This window comes from Pyricularia oryzae, chromosome 3, assembly GCF_000002495.2.
Source record: "Pyricularia oryzae 70-15 chromosome 3, whole genome shotgun sequence".
NCBI classification, from domain to species: Eukaryota; Fungi; Ascomycota; class Sordariomycetes; order Magnaporthales; family Pyriculariaceae; genus Pyricularia; species Pyricularia oryzae.
Genome location: NC_017849.1, coordinates 5,546,356 through 5,561,827, shown reverse-complemented (window position 1 = coordinate 5,561,827; position 15,472 = coordinate 5,546,356). Strand labels below are relative to the sequence as shown.

Sequence of the window (15,472 nt, the reverse complement as noted above, 5' to 3'; positions counted from 1 at the left end):
TCGCTTCTGTTTGAGTGATTGCGTGAATGTGTTGTATTGCTTGGTAAGTGTTGTTTGAGTGATGATGCACACACACTTTCTTGAAGATGGCAAGGCCCTATGTGATCTTTTGTATGAATGAGGGCTCAGGGGTAGTATATTGATTTATGCAAGCAGTCTTGGGTAACTGCAGAGCCTTGCGCCACGATCACGCAACTATTAGGTCCACACCCAATCGACATTACTTTTGGATCTATGCAACCAATGCGCCACTGGAGATCATCACTGGAGAAAATGGCCGAGCATGTCGACAGGCAATTCGGCATTATAGTCCCAGCCACCGGAACTACCCCGGCCGCCATGGGCAAACAACCTGGCTCTGCACCTAGGAAAGAAGATAAGCTTGTCACTGTGGATTTACCATTGAACTCGTGTGTCCATCTACAAACGTCTCTGTATTTGCTCAAATATAGAAAAAAAAAGTAGCTGTGGTCGTAGTAAGACCGCTGCCTTAGTGATATGCTAAAAAGAAGAGGAATTTGAGGTAAAACAATAGAACCGCAAATAAAGAAGTGAAAAACAAGTTTGAGGGGGGGCTGGGCCTTGAGTTCCAAACTTCCCACACCCCTGAGACGGAGAGGGGCTGCTCTTGTTGCATTTTCTTTTGTTGATGGAGAAGAAAACAATGCGGGTTGATTTGCAATTTACATGAGAAATGAAATGTCGAGTGAGGCATAAAAGTTATTCAAGAATGGTCGAGAAGCCTCGAGCTGAGATGTCTGCCGAAGCTAGAAGGAAGGCATTGATGAAATGTCAGCAAAAAGAAGAAGAAGAAGAAGAACAAAAAAAAAATAGACGGAAATCAGGGGGGGTGGCTGTTTTTGTATGTTGGGGGACTAACCTCCTGAACATAGCCTGATGACATCTTATCCACACCGTGGCGTCTACTCGAGCGAGGCGAGCACGTCCCTGGCAGCCAGGTGGATGGCGTTGAGGTCGCGCTGGGCCTTGGTGCACTCGCCGGCGGGGCCGTAGCAGCGGGCCTCGAGGCCGCTGATCTCGGACCGCTTCCAGCAGGGCTGGCCGCGACGCGGGCACCACTGCCTCTTGGTGAGCACGTCGGCCTCGGCGTCCGAGACATCGCGGCGGCCCAGGGCGACGGGCTCAAAGACGTTGTCGCGCTTCCAGCAAGGCTGGCCTCGGCGCGGGCACCACTGGCGCTTGGCCAGGTCGGCGCCGCTGTCCTCGACGGCCGAGAGGAGCGCACCGACTGCGCGCTTGGCCACGTCGCAGGCCTCGCCGGCAGAGTTGCAGTGGCGCTTGTCGTGCTCGACGTCGCGCTTCCAGCAGGGCTGGCCGCGGCGGGGGCACCACTGGCGGGCCTCGAGGTGGCCGCCTTCCTCGTCGCGCTTCTCGGTCTTGGCCTCGGCATCGGGCTTCTCGTCGACGGCCTTGGCGTCGACGCTGGTGTCGGGGTCAAAGTAGCGGTCGAGGTAGAGGTCGTTGTAAAAGGCCTCGGGGTCGTACTGGGTCGATGCCAGCAGGGCGGCCAGGGCGTTGACGGAGCGCTTGGCGTTGTAGGCGGCGCCGCCGGGGAGGTGGGACAGGTCGCGGGCCGTCAGGTGGCCGTCCGAGGGGGACGTGGTGGTGGCGACGTCGCGCGCCTCGTTGCTGTGCATGGCCGAGGCAAAGGCATCGACTGCGCGCTTGACCTTCCAGCAGGGCTGGCCGCGCCGGGGGCACCACTGGCGCGCCTCGAGGGTGGCGGCGTCCTCGGAGCGGGCCTCGAGGGTCTCGGCGTTGACGATGGCGGCTGCGTTGGCGGCAGCGCCTGCGCCCAGGATGAGGGTGATGACGGAGACGGTCTTCATGGTGGGAAGCTTGTTGTCTTTTGTCCCTTTTTTTTGGGTGTTTTTTTCTTTTCTGGGATAGAGAAAGTGAATGTGTAGTTTGACTGTTGCTACTCTTGGAGAGTGTATTTGCTTGTCGGTCAAGGAGAATAAAAGTATCGAAAGGGTTGGTTCTTGTCTAAGAGGACCTTTGAGCGATGCTGGAGAGACATCAAGAGAACTGGGTTGTAGAGTGAGGTTGAGCCCATCTTATATAGAAGGATCAGTTCTTTATTCCAGAAAGAGAAGATACTTGATTTCCGGCACTTTGGTGGCAGTGATTCCGAGTGTTGGTAGACAAAGCTTCTGGGTTGCTATTCAGGGGCATTGTCGTCTATTGGGGGCGAGCCCCTGAATAGGAGGGTTTGTTCCCAAAACCAGCTTTCGATTGGGTATAGCCCCCCGCTTAACTCCGAGCACGGAGCCAGCATGGTCAAAGAATATCGTCACTGCAGAGGACCAAGAAAAAAAAACATAACATTGCCATACTCGGATTCCCGGGAGCACATGGCCAGACAGTCCAAAGGGCGAGACAGGTCGACTCTCTATTCAGGCCTGAATGCAGGCAAAGCAAGGGGAAAGAATTACTTTTCGGGCCCGAAATTGTGACAAAGGTGATAATAGCAAGCAGCCTCTAGGGTCAGTTGAGGCAAATGTTACAGGCATTTCTGAGGGGGAGGTGAGTCTGATCTGACAATACAGAGATGAATATCATCACTCTGCTCAGGGAGACTTTGAGCTCGCAATCACATGTGGTGTAACCAGTAACCAACTTTTGAGGCATGACAGTGGCAATAAAAACACCCCCTTGCAAGTTGCTAGCGAGCCTTGATGTCACAATCTACAAGCCCGCCCCCTGGAATAGAGAATATCTCCGCATTGGTTTGCCTCTGTTTGCGAAGCTACGCAGCATCAGTTGACAGTGACGGCCCCAGACCTTTGGACGAAAGCAAGGATGATTTTTTTCCCCAAAGAATAGCGACTTCAGGTGTGTGGTTGCGCAGAATTGTGGTTGGTTCTATTGACTTGGGGGTTTCCCTTTGATGTGGTTGATATTCAGTTTATTGAGGCTCGCTTACGGCTCTATTCACACCCATTTTGGGAGTGGTGGCGTGCACAGTCGTTGGTAGCTTTGGCGGCAAAGAACTAGACCTAATAATTTAATTCAGCACTAAGCAGCACTAAGCTACATTGGAATCACGGGGAAATTCTGCAGCTGCATTCAGCCTTGTCTGCTCGGATTGAGAGTTCAAGTGTGGTTGTACCACATGCCCCCAAACCGGTCAAGAGTTTGTAGTGTTGCGGCCATAGACAACTCGACATTTACACCTGTCACCCATTGCAAAAAAAAAGAAAAAAAAGAAAAAAAGACGAAAGATAAGCTTCAGGGTCGCGATGGCTCAGCTGGCCGGCTTAAGTAGCAGTAATCGGGCTACCTCTAGTCGCATATATAGAGCGTCTATCCAGTGAAGGATCCATAGCCTTCAGTCTACACATATCAAATCAACACGATAACATATTCATCCGGGGTCCCCGTGGCAGATGCAGATCACAAAGACTCTGACCCTTGCTATGTGATAGAAACAAAACGAGGCCAGACAGGAAGATGACAGAACGAATCACCTCGTCCCAGCAAAATATAGCCATCTCCATAAGTCTGGCATGCCAGAGTCAATAGGCTCATCTAACTACAAAGCATTCTATATCCGGATCAACAACCAACCTGTTGCTGCCCCCAAAATCTCGAGCAGCCTGCTGGTCCCTTGCAGTGTCGAGCTTCCTGGGGCCTTTTCTTTTTTGTCACGGTAACACATGAGGGGCAAACCAAGTTGCTGCTTGATGTCCAAGAATGGATTCACGAGGCAGATCTCATAGTTAGTAAGTAGGTGGCAACATGTTGTCGTCTAGCCGTTCGCGAGGCCACGCACCGTGGTATGCACAAAACAAAGATCTATATGGTCTCCTTCACCATGACACGAAGAATAGTATTAATTATAGCATACAATTAGAGTGGTTCGGCAAGATACATATATTCTGATGCCAGCGTTTTGATGTGCAAAATACTTGACTGCGACCAGCGCGGCTCAATGTAAGCGTACATCACAAGTCGGGCAGGTTAACATGGAGATCCCCAATCCTTCTTTGCAGCCCCTCCCTAGATGGTACAAGCCAAGCCCTTAAGCCAGGTAGTCTGACATCCCATCCTTGGTGGGCAGGGCCTTGGTTCGCCGGAGCGTCTTCCCGCCTGCGATTGCCAAAGAGGCAGGGACAGACTGAGGGGTCACTGGGCTCGCCTCGATGAATGTCGGGCGGGGACGCCGAGGGACGAAAAAGGTCTCGTCATCGTCCAAATCCTGATCGCTTCTCTCCCCCGGCTGGGACCTGACCTTTCTCGTCTTGTGAGAAGACGCCAGGGTCACCGCAGGCGTGCCGCTCGACCTGCCATTGTCACTCGTCGCGCGGCTCCTGCGTGCTCGCGTCGGGAGGGGATTCTTGTCGTCGCCCGCCTCCCAGGATTCGTTCCTCGGCGAGCGGGGTAGAGGTTTGTCCAGGGGAATGTGAGCATCTACTCTCCTGGGTTGGATAGGCTCTACCGTGTAGGTGTTGGTTGTGACTGCTGTGGTGGCAGCCTTTGGTTTCGCCAGGCCGCGGCTAGGGAGGGAGTAGTTCTTGTAGTACCCTTCTCCGGCGTATGCGCGCTGGCCGGAAACGTGCACCTTGCTCTGCGCGTCTCGCTTGACTGCAATATCCGCACAGAACTTGGCATAGTCGTTGCCAACGCTCGAGGGCTCGAGAAGGATGGGCATGATGCGAGTTGCTGGATCCTGCTCCCTCGCACCCGACTTGCCTCTTAGTCGCTCCTCGGCGATTCTCCCACTCGGGAGGCTGTCTCTGTCATTCTTCCGTGCGGCGCCTGGTTTGAGGACAGCATCAGGTGATGATACGGTGACTTCACCCCGGTGGTCCTCGTCCCTAGTCTTCTTATCGGTCTTCTCTGCTGTGGGGAGAAACAGGGAGTCGTTTCTTTGAAGACCGAAGGAGCTCTCGTTGCCAAAGTCGGGTCCTGTGCTCATGATCGAGATGGCATCATTGTCTCGAGTTCTGGTCGATTCTTCCAGCGAGGGCGCTTTGTATGTGGAGTAGTAGTACTGTGTGGCCCTTGAATTTTCACTGATTTTAGGAGGAGCTGGAAATGCCGTCGCCGCTGGTGCCGTTGCTGTCGCCGTCGCCGGTACCCCAGCAAACTGCGGCGCAAATGCGCCCCGGATGGCCGCCCCGGCCATGTCAGCCTTGGTAGGCGCGCGGGCCGGAGTAATCTCCACCACGATAGCTCTAGCATTGGTCATCTCCACGGCCAAGGCCAGCGTCGCTGGCAAAGAATCGGTAGTCTTCTGATCAATCTGGCGTGATGTAGGTGACGATGACTGACAGTCAGTGGCGGAGCTGGTGGTCAGGCTCCTCATCCCGCCGGCAGCCTCAAACGCCTTGGTCGACTCTTGCACCTTCAAGTCGATGATGGCCTGCATCGATGCTTCCAAGGCATCATGCTCGCTGGGGGTGGTGCTGGCCCGGCTGACCACCGAGCCCGTGCTGTTGCTGGTGTTGCTGCTGCGGGTAGATCGTGATGCGGTCGACGAACCGCAGGAAGACGTGCCGTTCTGGGTCCGGAGCCGTCGGTCAAGGCTGTTCGGCCGCGGCTGCAGTCCAACCCTGACCGCTTCCTTGCGAGCGCAGCTGGGGCATAGCGATTCCTGCTCTGTGTCTGACTCCTCGAAGTTGTTGCAATCAGTCATTGAGCTTCTTATTCCGAAGATGGTTTTGGTTTGATGGTCGCACCGAAATGTGAACGCCACCCTCGAATGCTGGCACTTGGTATAGACAAGGTTCTTGCGTACACACATTTTGTATGTCGGGTTTGGGTTTGGGTTTGGTTGATGTTGATGTTGATGTTGAAGAAGATGGTAGGGTTTCGGCTGTTAGATGGGTGTTATGTAGTCTGGGTGGGTATGCAGGTTTCGCTGTCTTGTTGAAGTGAGTATATTAGGTGCCAAGCGACGAAACGCGGTGATTGACCCTATGTATATTCCGGCTTCTTTAGGCCCAGACAAAGCTATTGTTCATCGAGTAGACAACGGACATTTAAGTTTCTTTGTCTGCCCTGAGAGGCCTTGTCATAATGGCTCGCTGTCAGGTCTTTGTTGCTACTCGGCTTATATCCTTTGTCCCTTTGCCCTCGAACCATTATTTGGGTTCATTGTCTGCTCACATCACATGGCAGTCTATGTTGGTCTAGATTTTACACCCGCAAAGCTTTATGAATCGAAGCATCACAGATCATCAAGTATCAAGAGAAAAATCAAGTTGCATCTCCCTCTCTCTCTCTCTCTCTCTCTCTCTCTCTCTCTCTCTCTCTCTCTCTCTCTCTCTCTCTCTCTCTCTCTCTCTCTCTCTCTCTCTCTCTCTCTCTCTCTCTCTCTCTCTCTCTCTCTCTCTCTCTCTCTCTCTCTCTCTCTATTCGTTACTCGCGGAACTGCCTCTCGAACTTTGTTTTGTTTTAGCTGGATGGCGATGAGTACAGTTAATCGTTCGCTTTAACAGTTGCGGTGCCAAACTTTCCTCTTGTTTCGGATTATGAGATCGACATCACAAACCTTTCGTAGAAAACGCAATGGGTTTTGTGGCAATGTCGTCTCTGGGAGTAATCTCGACTTCGGCTACGCGGTGGCGTCTAGCACCGAAATCCTCCTTCCCGTTATCGTGTCCTGGCCGTCCCATCATATAAAAAGAGAGGATTATGTAGGCCTAACTAAACAGATATTCGCACCATCGCTTTCGATTCCTGGAACTTCCTCAGCATGTTCTTAGGCGCGCACGTGTGCCACAGTCTGGTGGACAACACGAGGTATAAGCCCAGTCCGGGCTACAGGCTCCTGTACTATGCGCAAATAGAGAACCCCGTATCTGATGGTCCTTGCTTCCAAAAAAACCATGAAGCTTGATGGTCAGTGGCCAGCCTCGATCTTTGCGGGGTGCGCGCCAAACACCTATCCTACGTGAAAACCAAGTCCTCCGGTCAAGACGTGTGTCCTTCTCATGCCATGTACTTGTAACCAGAATCGTCTAGACGCTCTAGATACTCTCGAGCAATCAAATCCTCGATTCGGGTCTTGATCATGGCTACGTCTGGCTGGAATCTTGAAACAAGCTGCCCAATGACCTCGGCGAGAAGGGCGTTGTGTGCGAGCTCCTTGCGAGACTTCATTATGCGCACTATGGCTGCATCGATCATATGTCGTCGTGTCTCATCATTCTTGTCCTCAGTCCGTTGACGCTCTTCGTCACCTTCGACCTTGGACTGCGAGTTTATGACCGGCGCCTTGATCTTGATTGCCTTGCTGACAAAGCCTGCATTGAATGAGAACTTGTCGCCAGGTCGGATAGTCTTGGTCGCAGGGTCCTTGAGTAAAACTCGAGCTTTGGGGTTGATCGACAAAGATGCAAGAGCCCTAGACAAATCTTTGGGAGGGATACTGGTTTCTGCCTGAATGTCTTCGAAACTTAGAGTCTCGCCGTCTTCGAGGCTGTTGAACAGCATCAAAACGACCATTCCATAAGTCGATACGTTTAGTTCATATCGTCGCTCCCGACTAAGCGGGCCTGACATGCCCTTGACTGGCGGAAATACGCATTTAATATCTGCGCTGCCCGCTGAACCTATCCAGGTCAAGACCCTGCCACTGCGATCCTTCAGGTAGAACTTGAAAAAGCTGTCTTGCAAACGCTTGATCTCGGGTGGGTAGTTGCAGTCCACTGCAGGCGGCCCATCACCACGTCCTACTTGGGCAGGGCGGCCCATAACATCTGGTGGCCAGCTGTTGCTGGTCAAGACGCTGATAGCCAAGTCGATCGGTTTGTGGTGGACATCCACGTCACCCAGCGAGCGAATGTGCTCGCCATACTTGGTCGACAGCTCTTCTGATATAGTGATGTCCTTGAACATGCCTTCGAACTTGGAAGTGAAGTGTTTGCCCAACTCCAGCTGCATCATGGTAATGAGCTGCTTCTCTGCTTCCTCGCTGGAGGCTCTGCTGTGTAGGAGCCTCCGTCCAAGATGCTTCTGGTAATATCTCTCAAATAGATCCTTATCCTTTAGGTACCTGATCATGACGATCGACCTATCCAAGATGGCTGTGACTTCCAAGTCTGACTTGCCGCGAATGCCTCGCTTCAGATTCTCGTCAATGTAGAGCGAAACAAACTCAGAGCTTCTCCCAAACTGGTGGATGAAATCTGAAAAGCCTTTGGTCATGGTAGTTTGTAGGCCCGGGTCTTGAGCGAATGATTTCTCCCAAATAACATCAAATTTTGCCCTTAAGTCCAAAACATCATGGACCCATTTAATGGCTGCGGCAGTCTGCTGAGCTTGCTGTGACAAAGCCTGAGACTTGGGCTTTTCTGCTGCTGGATTCTCTGCTGCGTCGCCTTGAGCGACAGAAAAATCTATCGTGCTGAGATTCTTCTCAATCTCAGCACCTAGAGCCAGGATGCGGTTGAGAACACCCTTCTTCAACAAATCCTTTGACGGGTCTACCCTGGCGACGAGCTGATAGAGGATGGCCAAATCCTCAACGCGATCGTCGTCCAGCATTTGCCTCAAGCCATTGTTCTCTAGTGCAAGGAAATCGTTGAGATGTGCAGAGATCAGCTCCGCCTCTACCGCTCGCGTCATCTTTTCGATCGACAAGGTGGACAGGGTCGTCTTGCACCTGTCCTCCTCCTCCAATAACCTCCTATGTGTCTGGCGTATCCAAATGCTGGCGTCACCGTTCCGCAATAACTTCAGAGCCTCACTTCTGTAGAACGTCCGACTTGCCTCGAGTAGGTGTGGCTCGAAGCGAACGAGATACAATCGATCGGCATCCATCTCCTCGTCGGTTTCGTAGAGATCTTCCAGCATCTTGACACAGCTGTGGATGAGAGAACGGTTGATGACGTCTCCCTCGCGCTCCATGTCTATGTGGTCGAGTATGACAGTGCTAAGGATATCGAAGAGGCTGAACGTCCTGTCGTGGCCGACGACGGTATTAGGGTTGACAAGGTGGTCACGAAACAAGCCTATCGTCGTGACAAATATCGAGGTTCCCCGGCTCTCCTTAAGGAAACCCTTATCCAGGTACATTAAGATGTCAGCAACCATGTTCATCGACATCCGATGGTTCTCCCATGCTTCTTTGAGGCCCTTCATGAACGTGTCACCCATCTCGCGGCGCTCATGGGCACTGGTACCAGCCTCCACCGCAACATTGATCAGGTTGGGGGCGATCATGGCTTGGAGCTGTGGGATAACCTGTTCGGCAAACCATTTCCCCTCAAACTCTTGCACGAGCGTGTAGAGACGCTCGCCTTGCTTCTTAAGCACGATCTTGTAGCTGGCTCGGTATAAATGCTCGAATAAGAGGCGGCTGGAATTTCTGTTGTGAATGTCCGTGAGCGCCTCTCTGAGGACGTCCCACTGCTGGTCGAATTCGTCTGTTTCATGTCGGAGTGACTGCATTAACACGGAGTAATGTCATAATTAGCAAACTGGTCGGCGATGTTGTATTTTGTAGCCTCCATGAAGAAATGGTAATATCGGTTGAGCGCTGGGCCCAAGATTGGAAAGAGAACTCATTCAGAGGGTTCACGGGCAGGTTGGGGGGATAGCTTGCTGCATACGCCCCGCAAGTCACAAACAGCTCGGATACACTTACCCGCTTCGGCGGCCGTATCTTGTTCTGACGCTGCATCGCGACGCACCCTTGGCTTCCCACCAGCCAGCCCAAAATCCCCAGGAATGTCTAACGGGTTTGCGATGTTGACGTCGATGTTGTAGGGCGGATGTCGTTGTCGCGGGTCGTGGGTCTGGGTCGTGGGTAGTAGGTGGTAGGGACAAAATAGACGACGTGACTTTCAGTCTGTCTGTATCCGGGAGCCGTGCGGGTGCGAAGGAGTGAGGACCAATCCACTCCACAGTAAGGGATCTACGGACGGCAATTCGATCAAGGGCTCGTGATGAAATGTGAGTTGGAGGCGACAAAAGGTAACAAATCAAGCCGACTGCCTGCCTCTTGGATCCGGAGCTCCAAACGAATGTGGTTTGCCCCTCATTAAAGTGGGGAAGCACTTCCAAGCTGTGGCCAGGTCACTCCGGGAGATGGAAGGGCCTGGATGATGCGACGAACAATAAACAAGGTGCACAATTCGTTTCAAAAGTGAGCACAGGGAAACAGAATGCAGAGTGGTAAACGTGGCGTGGAGGGAACCAGATACTGTGCAGTACGCATTAGTCGAGACTAAAAGGTGCCGTCCAGCCCTACAGACTCCTTTGTAACTCGTACGGAGTCATACTGTAGAATCGGATGGTTGGATGCTTGGTTTAAAGTGGCTGCAGATTATATCCAAACCCCACATGCGCGTCTGGTCGAGACTCAAGACGCGGTCCCTACTGTCAAACCCTTGAGCCGTACTTCCACACCACGACGTCATTGGCTGATTCAAGGAGAAGTGCGCATGAAAAAAATTGGCATCGCATTTGCGACTCTTTCGGCATATTTTGACTCTGCAATTGCACATCCATATTAGAAAGCCGTATCCAACTACAAACAAATAGATTTTTTTTCCTTCTTCTTTTCAGGTCTCTTTTACTTTATCTAAACAAACCATCATGGCCTCAGCTTTTTCATCCCAATATCTCAAATTCCTACCCAGAAGGCTACCGCAAAATGCCACCTTCTCACGGAGTTTCATATCATCGCCGGCGCCAAACACTTTTACCTGGAGCCAAGCGACACAGCGCACCTCAGCATTAGTGTCAAGGACGTCGCGCCAACAGCACCGCTCCTTCGTTATCCCCCGACCGAGCAAGCCCTCCCAACCACAACAATCATCATCGCAAACACCTTCCACCGCCACCACCACCGTCTCGGCTTCTGATGCGAAAACCTCCTCAGCCGGAGCAGCGCCCGAACCCTTAGAGAAGCTGCGCGTCGAGACGCAGCCGCACTACAGTCTTCATTTCACGTGCGTGCCGTGCGGACACCGCTCGGCGCACAAGATATCCAAGCAGGGCTATCACCACGGCTCGGTCCTCATCACCTGCAGCGAGTGCAAGAACCGCCACGTCATCAGCGACCACCTCGGCATCTTTGGCGACCGCAAGGTCACGGTCGAGGACCTGGCGCGCGAGCGCGGCCGCTCGTTCAAGAAGGGCGTGCTGGGCGAAAACGGCGACATCGAGTACTGGGACGACGACGCCGTCCCTGGGGAGCCCACCCCGTTGGTGGATGGGCAGAAATAGAGCCGAGGGTTATGATTGGATGAAGAGCTTTTGCTCTCTTGACCTCGGTGGGTATTAATGATCATGAATTGTAACATACTGTATTATATCAGGTGTATCTAAGAATAATATACATAGAAACTGGCCATGAAAGGACCAGACCAATGGGTGGAACACTGGAACAAGAGCATGATACTTTGGCGGTGCATAACAGCAGCAGAATCACATTGAATTACGCGAAATGGTGTCTCGTCCGAGTCTGATATACTTTCATGTCTAATGAATCATTACGAACCGGCCTTGTCTATTTTACGTAGCAGCTAGCCTGGCCAAATCTTCAGGGCGAAATCCCCAGATATTTTGTCAACAATCATTACGTCAAGACAACAAGCCAGAAGGAGACAAGACGTTGAAATCACCAATGCAAACAAAACTGATAAATTTGTCACCATCTGAATTAGATAAGCTCTTCTTAGTCGGAATAGCATTAGAATAAAATATCTAATTGGGTCATCACAACATTGTGTAATAAGTGAAGAAAAGGTAGGCACATAGAAAAAAATAGGACTGGAACCTGAAGAAGCTTTATCGTACAAATCACGTATACCCTACATCTTGATGTACTCGGGTAAGCTGGTAAGCTCTACTGGCTACCTCAAGCTTTCATCGCTTTGTGCCACAGCCGTTCCATAGTCTGAAGGAGACATTCTCATGACGTGCTCAATGACTGGCTCGTGGTGTCAAAAGTCCGATAAGCAACAAGCTCCATTGTTAGCAATGCTTCCACTGACTCATGTCGTCGTGAAACCAAGTCCTCTAGCTGGCCTGGGCGCGTATGTATGTTCGCCGTAGACGCGACTGGCAAGTCGCCGGCGTTCACCACCCAAAGTATGAGCTCATGTGGCTTCAAACCACGGCTCTTGGTCGTTTCTGATTCCTTAGGTCTTCCCAATGACCTTAATCGCGTCGACCGACGCTTGAGCTGCTTATGTTGATTCGAAGCCTCTTCTTCTGCTCCTTCCCATGATCATGTTTCTCTTCCCCTTCGTTTATCCTCAGCCTGACTTTTTTGACTTGAGAAACATTTTTTGGTACCAGGGAATCAGACGATCACATCCGTCCTGGACTGGGTCGGTGCAGGCCAATCTGATGACCTCCTCCCACATCACCTTCTCGATATCATAGCCGACTAGTTTATTCAACGACGACTCGTCACCCCATAACGGGGTGGCATGCCCGGTGCCGTTTATTCTCAGCACCTTGTCCATAACCTCATTCAATGAGTTTTGAACGTCAACCTTCAGGTTGTTAAAATGCATGAACATATACGGGGACCTGGGCGAGTCCGGGCCATCCACGGCATGATCGCGGTCCTCAGCTTTCCAGAGGTTAAAGTCCTTAATGGGATCAGCCTGCTTCATGCCCACGCCCTCGAAGGAGCCATTGAGCCACCTGCCCAGGAAGCCTAGAACCGTGTGAACGTCCCAAAACGGCTTGTCAAGCGCTATGGCAGCGTGCAGGAATGTCTCTTTGTCGCCCTCGCCGTGGCTACCCTGAGACAACAGCCTATAGTACCTTTCCGGGCCATAAAAGTTGTAGTAGGTGGCCAGTAAAAGATCCTCGGCGTGCGTTGAGCGCTTGATCATGAATACGCCCGATTCGGAGGTGCGTCGCGTCCGGACAGTCGGCGGCTTGCTGACACCGGCGATCTCATAATAGGTTGGCGATACGGTTGATATCCACAAATCGGGCCAGGTGACCAAACCATACGACTTGTATGGATCGGCATCGAACAGGTGGTCAGGGCTGTATAGTGGGTAGCAGTCCGCATCAAGGAATAGCACATCGTCAAAGGACGAGAATAGGAGCGAAAAGACCTTGTATTGGTACTTTTTCAGCTCAGGCATGTGGGGAGTAGTATCAAACATGGCATCCATGCTTCGGCATTCCACACCAAGGTCGAGGAGGCTCCCCTCGCAGAGTGCACGGGTAGAGTTGTCGGCACCATCGATGAAGAGCTGCACGGGGAGCTTGGAGCCGGTACGTCGGAGCATGGTGAGCGATAGAATCGCGTTTCCGACGTATTTGCCGCCGGCGGTCATGACGATGCCTTTGGAGTTCTTCTTATAAGGTATCGTCGGACCTAGCTGTTTTGCACTCTTGACCATCTGCGCATGAGTGGACTTGAGTATTGCGCGATCCGAAGCGGTCATGACGACGTGCTCTATCCGACGAACGATATCGATTTCTTTTGACCTCTGCACATTTGGGTCCGTGTCTTCAGCATCTGGGCTCGGCTGCGAGAGCTTGATTGCCTGGATCTGAGGTTCCGCCTCCATGACCGCATCGAGAACCGCGGTCCAATATTCTACCAGCTGCGGCGAGGGTTCATCGTCGAACGCTGAGACTGGTGGTTTTGGTACAATCAAGGAGCCTTGACTGTCTGCGGCGACTGCTGGCTTTGGTGCAGTCCAAGAGCCTTGACTGCCAACCGGTGCTTGCTGCGGCTTAAATATTGTCGGAAATCCTGTATCTGGTTGGGATCGATGAATTAGGAACATAAAAAAGATGCCAATAATTACGGCCAGGACCAGCGGCCGGCGGCTTCGCGGCGACAGGATCATGTTGAGCGCCTATGGCGGCAACGCGCCACAATTTGCTGTAAAAAGATGCAGGCCGGATTGCAGTGTGGCCCAAAAGTGAGGGATCACGCTGAGCGCAATGCCAGCCGGGTGCCTGATGTTGCTTTGCAGAGCGCCGACCGTTTGCCCGTAGATTGGGCGGTTGGCTTGCAGGAGGGCGGCAAGCAGATCTTCGTCGTTTGCTGCGGGAATGGAAAAGAAATATGACTTAGAGTGGCGGCAAGGTTCAAAAGGGTGCGAAAATTGAATTGGCCCAGAGATGATCTCTTTGCGAGCGGCAGGCTTCGGGTCAAATAGATTCGTGGGGTCAAGGTCGCAATGGAATTGGGAGTTCGGATCTTCAGGTGACAAGGAGTAAAGCTGCACAGATGGGGTGACAGGAGTTTGGGCTATGAAAGATGGGATGCAATGCCTCAAATGGGGGCCTCTGCGGAAGTTATTGCGGGAGGTGGGGGGGGGGGGGGGGGTAAATAGGGACTAGAAGAATGGGAAGAACGGAAGCGCACCCTTGTAAGATGAAACGATATTATAATTAATCGGTTGGTGATCAGAATACCACCTGAGGTGCAAAACTAGATGACCAACAAGGGAGAAATTTGCAACACCCTCCTCAGTAAGCATGTCCCCGTCACCAGGGAGGCTTGCAGCCATCTTTTGATTTGTTCGGGGAGCATGCCATCATCCAGTCACACGCGTACATCCACCAGTGCTGCTCCCCCTTTGCCCCGTATTCCTCTTTACCAGCCAAGATGCAGCGCTAAGCCTTGTTTTGATGCCCCTTGGGATTAGTCTCCCGTCTTTCCTTTCTTTTCTGACCGTTGCATGTCAGGAAGAGGAAAACCGAGACTAGAGAGTTTAGGCACTTAATTAGCTCCTTTTTTGCTTCTTCGGGAGGTCGATTTCTTTCTAACTGTATCCTAGCTTCCAAAACGAACGTAGCACGGACGATTGTTCCGGTGACTGTTTCCTTAGGTGTCTATAAAAAGGGCGCGGTTTCCTCTAGGCATGTCAATCTAGATAATGAGTCGGGCAGTTTCGACAGGGAAATGTCCTGTACAATTACTATTTGACATTGGCTGGCAGGTTTTGTCTCGGGGTTTCCTTGCAGTGCCCAACTAGTCAGTCTCTCACGATCGGCCGTCTGATAATAGCTCCTGAAAAAAAAAATTATCAGCTTGACAGCGTCGATGTTTATTCAAAGTTTCTGCATGGTTGTGTCATATTTAGAAAAAGTAACGTAGGTGGAAATCCCTGTGTTCGGGCTAGGCCCTTGCCGCCCCCAATCTCATCTCAATCATACACATACAGTACGTACATACCTAGTAAAGACCCCCAGGTAAGCAAGGGTCTGTGGTTTCCAAGACATCGGTAACTCAGGGGTTTATCTCCACCCCAGGTACAATTGTTCCGGTTTACCGTTTCGATGACCGCCATGTTAAGTATGGTCCGATACTCTGTACCAAGAATACTATAACAAAAAGCACAGTTGAAAACTCCTTACAGGCCAAGTCCTTAGAAATAGTTGATAGGCTAGTCTGCCAGCCGCCTGGGGTTTTACGCAGGGCGAGAAACCGCCAAGAGATGCAATTAAACTTCCATCAAGCACACGCCGTCGCGAAATTCTTTGCAAGGGTAGCCTTGAAGCG

At 51.9% G+C, this 15,472-nt stretch overlaps 6 protein-coding genes across 6 annotated transcripts; 2 read left to right on the top strand and 4 right to left on the bottom strand.

Moving 5' to 3' along the window:
• Window positions 1–273: 273 nt before the first annotated feature.
• On the top strand, window positions 274–505 carry MGG_16911 (uncharacterized protein; the record flags this gene model as incomplete). The annotated part of the gene is made up of 2 exons (XM_003712892.1): window positions 274–410; window positions 466–505. The coding sequence occupies 2 exons, from the start codon at window positions 274–276 to the stop codon at window positions 503–505; spliced, it is 177 nt and encodes a 58-aa protein (XP_003712940.1).
• Window positions 506–724: 219 nt separating this feature from the next.
• On the bottom strand, window positions 725–1,850 carry MGG_07733 (clock-controlled pheromone ccg-4; the record flags this gene model as incomplete). The annotated part of the gene is made up of 2 exons (XM_003712891.1): window positions 725–767; window positions 928–1,850. The coding sequence occupies 2 exons, from the start codon at window positions 1,848–1,850 to the stop codon at window positions 725–727; spliced, it is 966 nt and encodes a 321-aa protein (XP_003712939.1).
• A 2,195-nt stretch (window positions 1,851–4,045) lies between these two features.
• MGG_07732 (uncharacterized protein) lies at window positions 4,046–5,770 on the bottom strand (the record flags this gene model as incomplete). The annotated part of the gene is made up of 1 exon (XM_003712890.1): window positions 4,046–5,770. The coding sequence occupies one exon, from the start codon at window positions 5,768–5,770 to the stop codon at window positions 4,046–4,048; it is 1,725 nt and encodes a 574-aa protein (XP_003712938.1).
• Window positions 5,771–6,960: 1,190 nt separating this feature from the next.
• On the bottom strand, window positions 6,961–9,655 carry MGG_07731 (Cullin-3; the record flags this gene model as incomplete). The annotated part of the gene is made up of 2 exons (XM_003712889.1): window positions 6,961–9,417; window positions 9,620–9,655. 2 exons carry the CDS (start codon window positions 9,653–9,655, stop codon window positions 6,961–6,963), a joined length of 2,493 nt encoding a protein of 830 aa, XP_003712937.1.
• A 748-nt stretch (window positions 9,656–10,403) lies between these two features.
• MGG_07730 (DNL zinc finger domain-containing protein) lies at window positions 10,404–11,483 on the top strand. The gene has a single exon (XM_003712888.1). It carries the CDS (start codon window positions 10,573–10,575, stop codon window positions 11,203–11,205), a length of 633 nt encoding a protein of 210 aa, XP_003712936.1. The 5' UTR covers window positions 10,404–10,572; the 3' UTR covers window positions 11,206–11,483.
• Window positions 11,484–11,617: 134 nt separating this feature from the next.
• MGG_07729 (uncharacterized protein) lies at window positions 11,618–14,248 on the bottom strand. Its single transcript, XM_003712887.1, has one exon. The coding sequence runs from the start codon at window positions 13,806–13,808 to the stop codon at window positions 12,240–12,242; it is 1,569 nt and encodes a 522-aa protein (XP_003712935.1). The 5' UTR covers window positions 13,809–14,248; the 3' UTR covers window positions 11,618–12,239.
• Window positions 14,249–15,472: the final 1,224 nt, after the last annotated feature.

Coding starts and splice junctions, on each gene's coding strand:
- MGG_07730 (XM_003712888.1), top strand. CDS start 10,573: ATGGCCTCAGCTTTTTCATCCCAATATCTCAAATTCCTACCCAGAAGG.
- MGG_07729 (XM_003712887.1), bottom strand. CDS start 13,808: ATGATCCTGTCGCCGCGAAGCCGCCGGCCGCTGGTCCTGGCCGTAATT.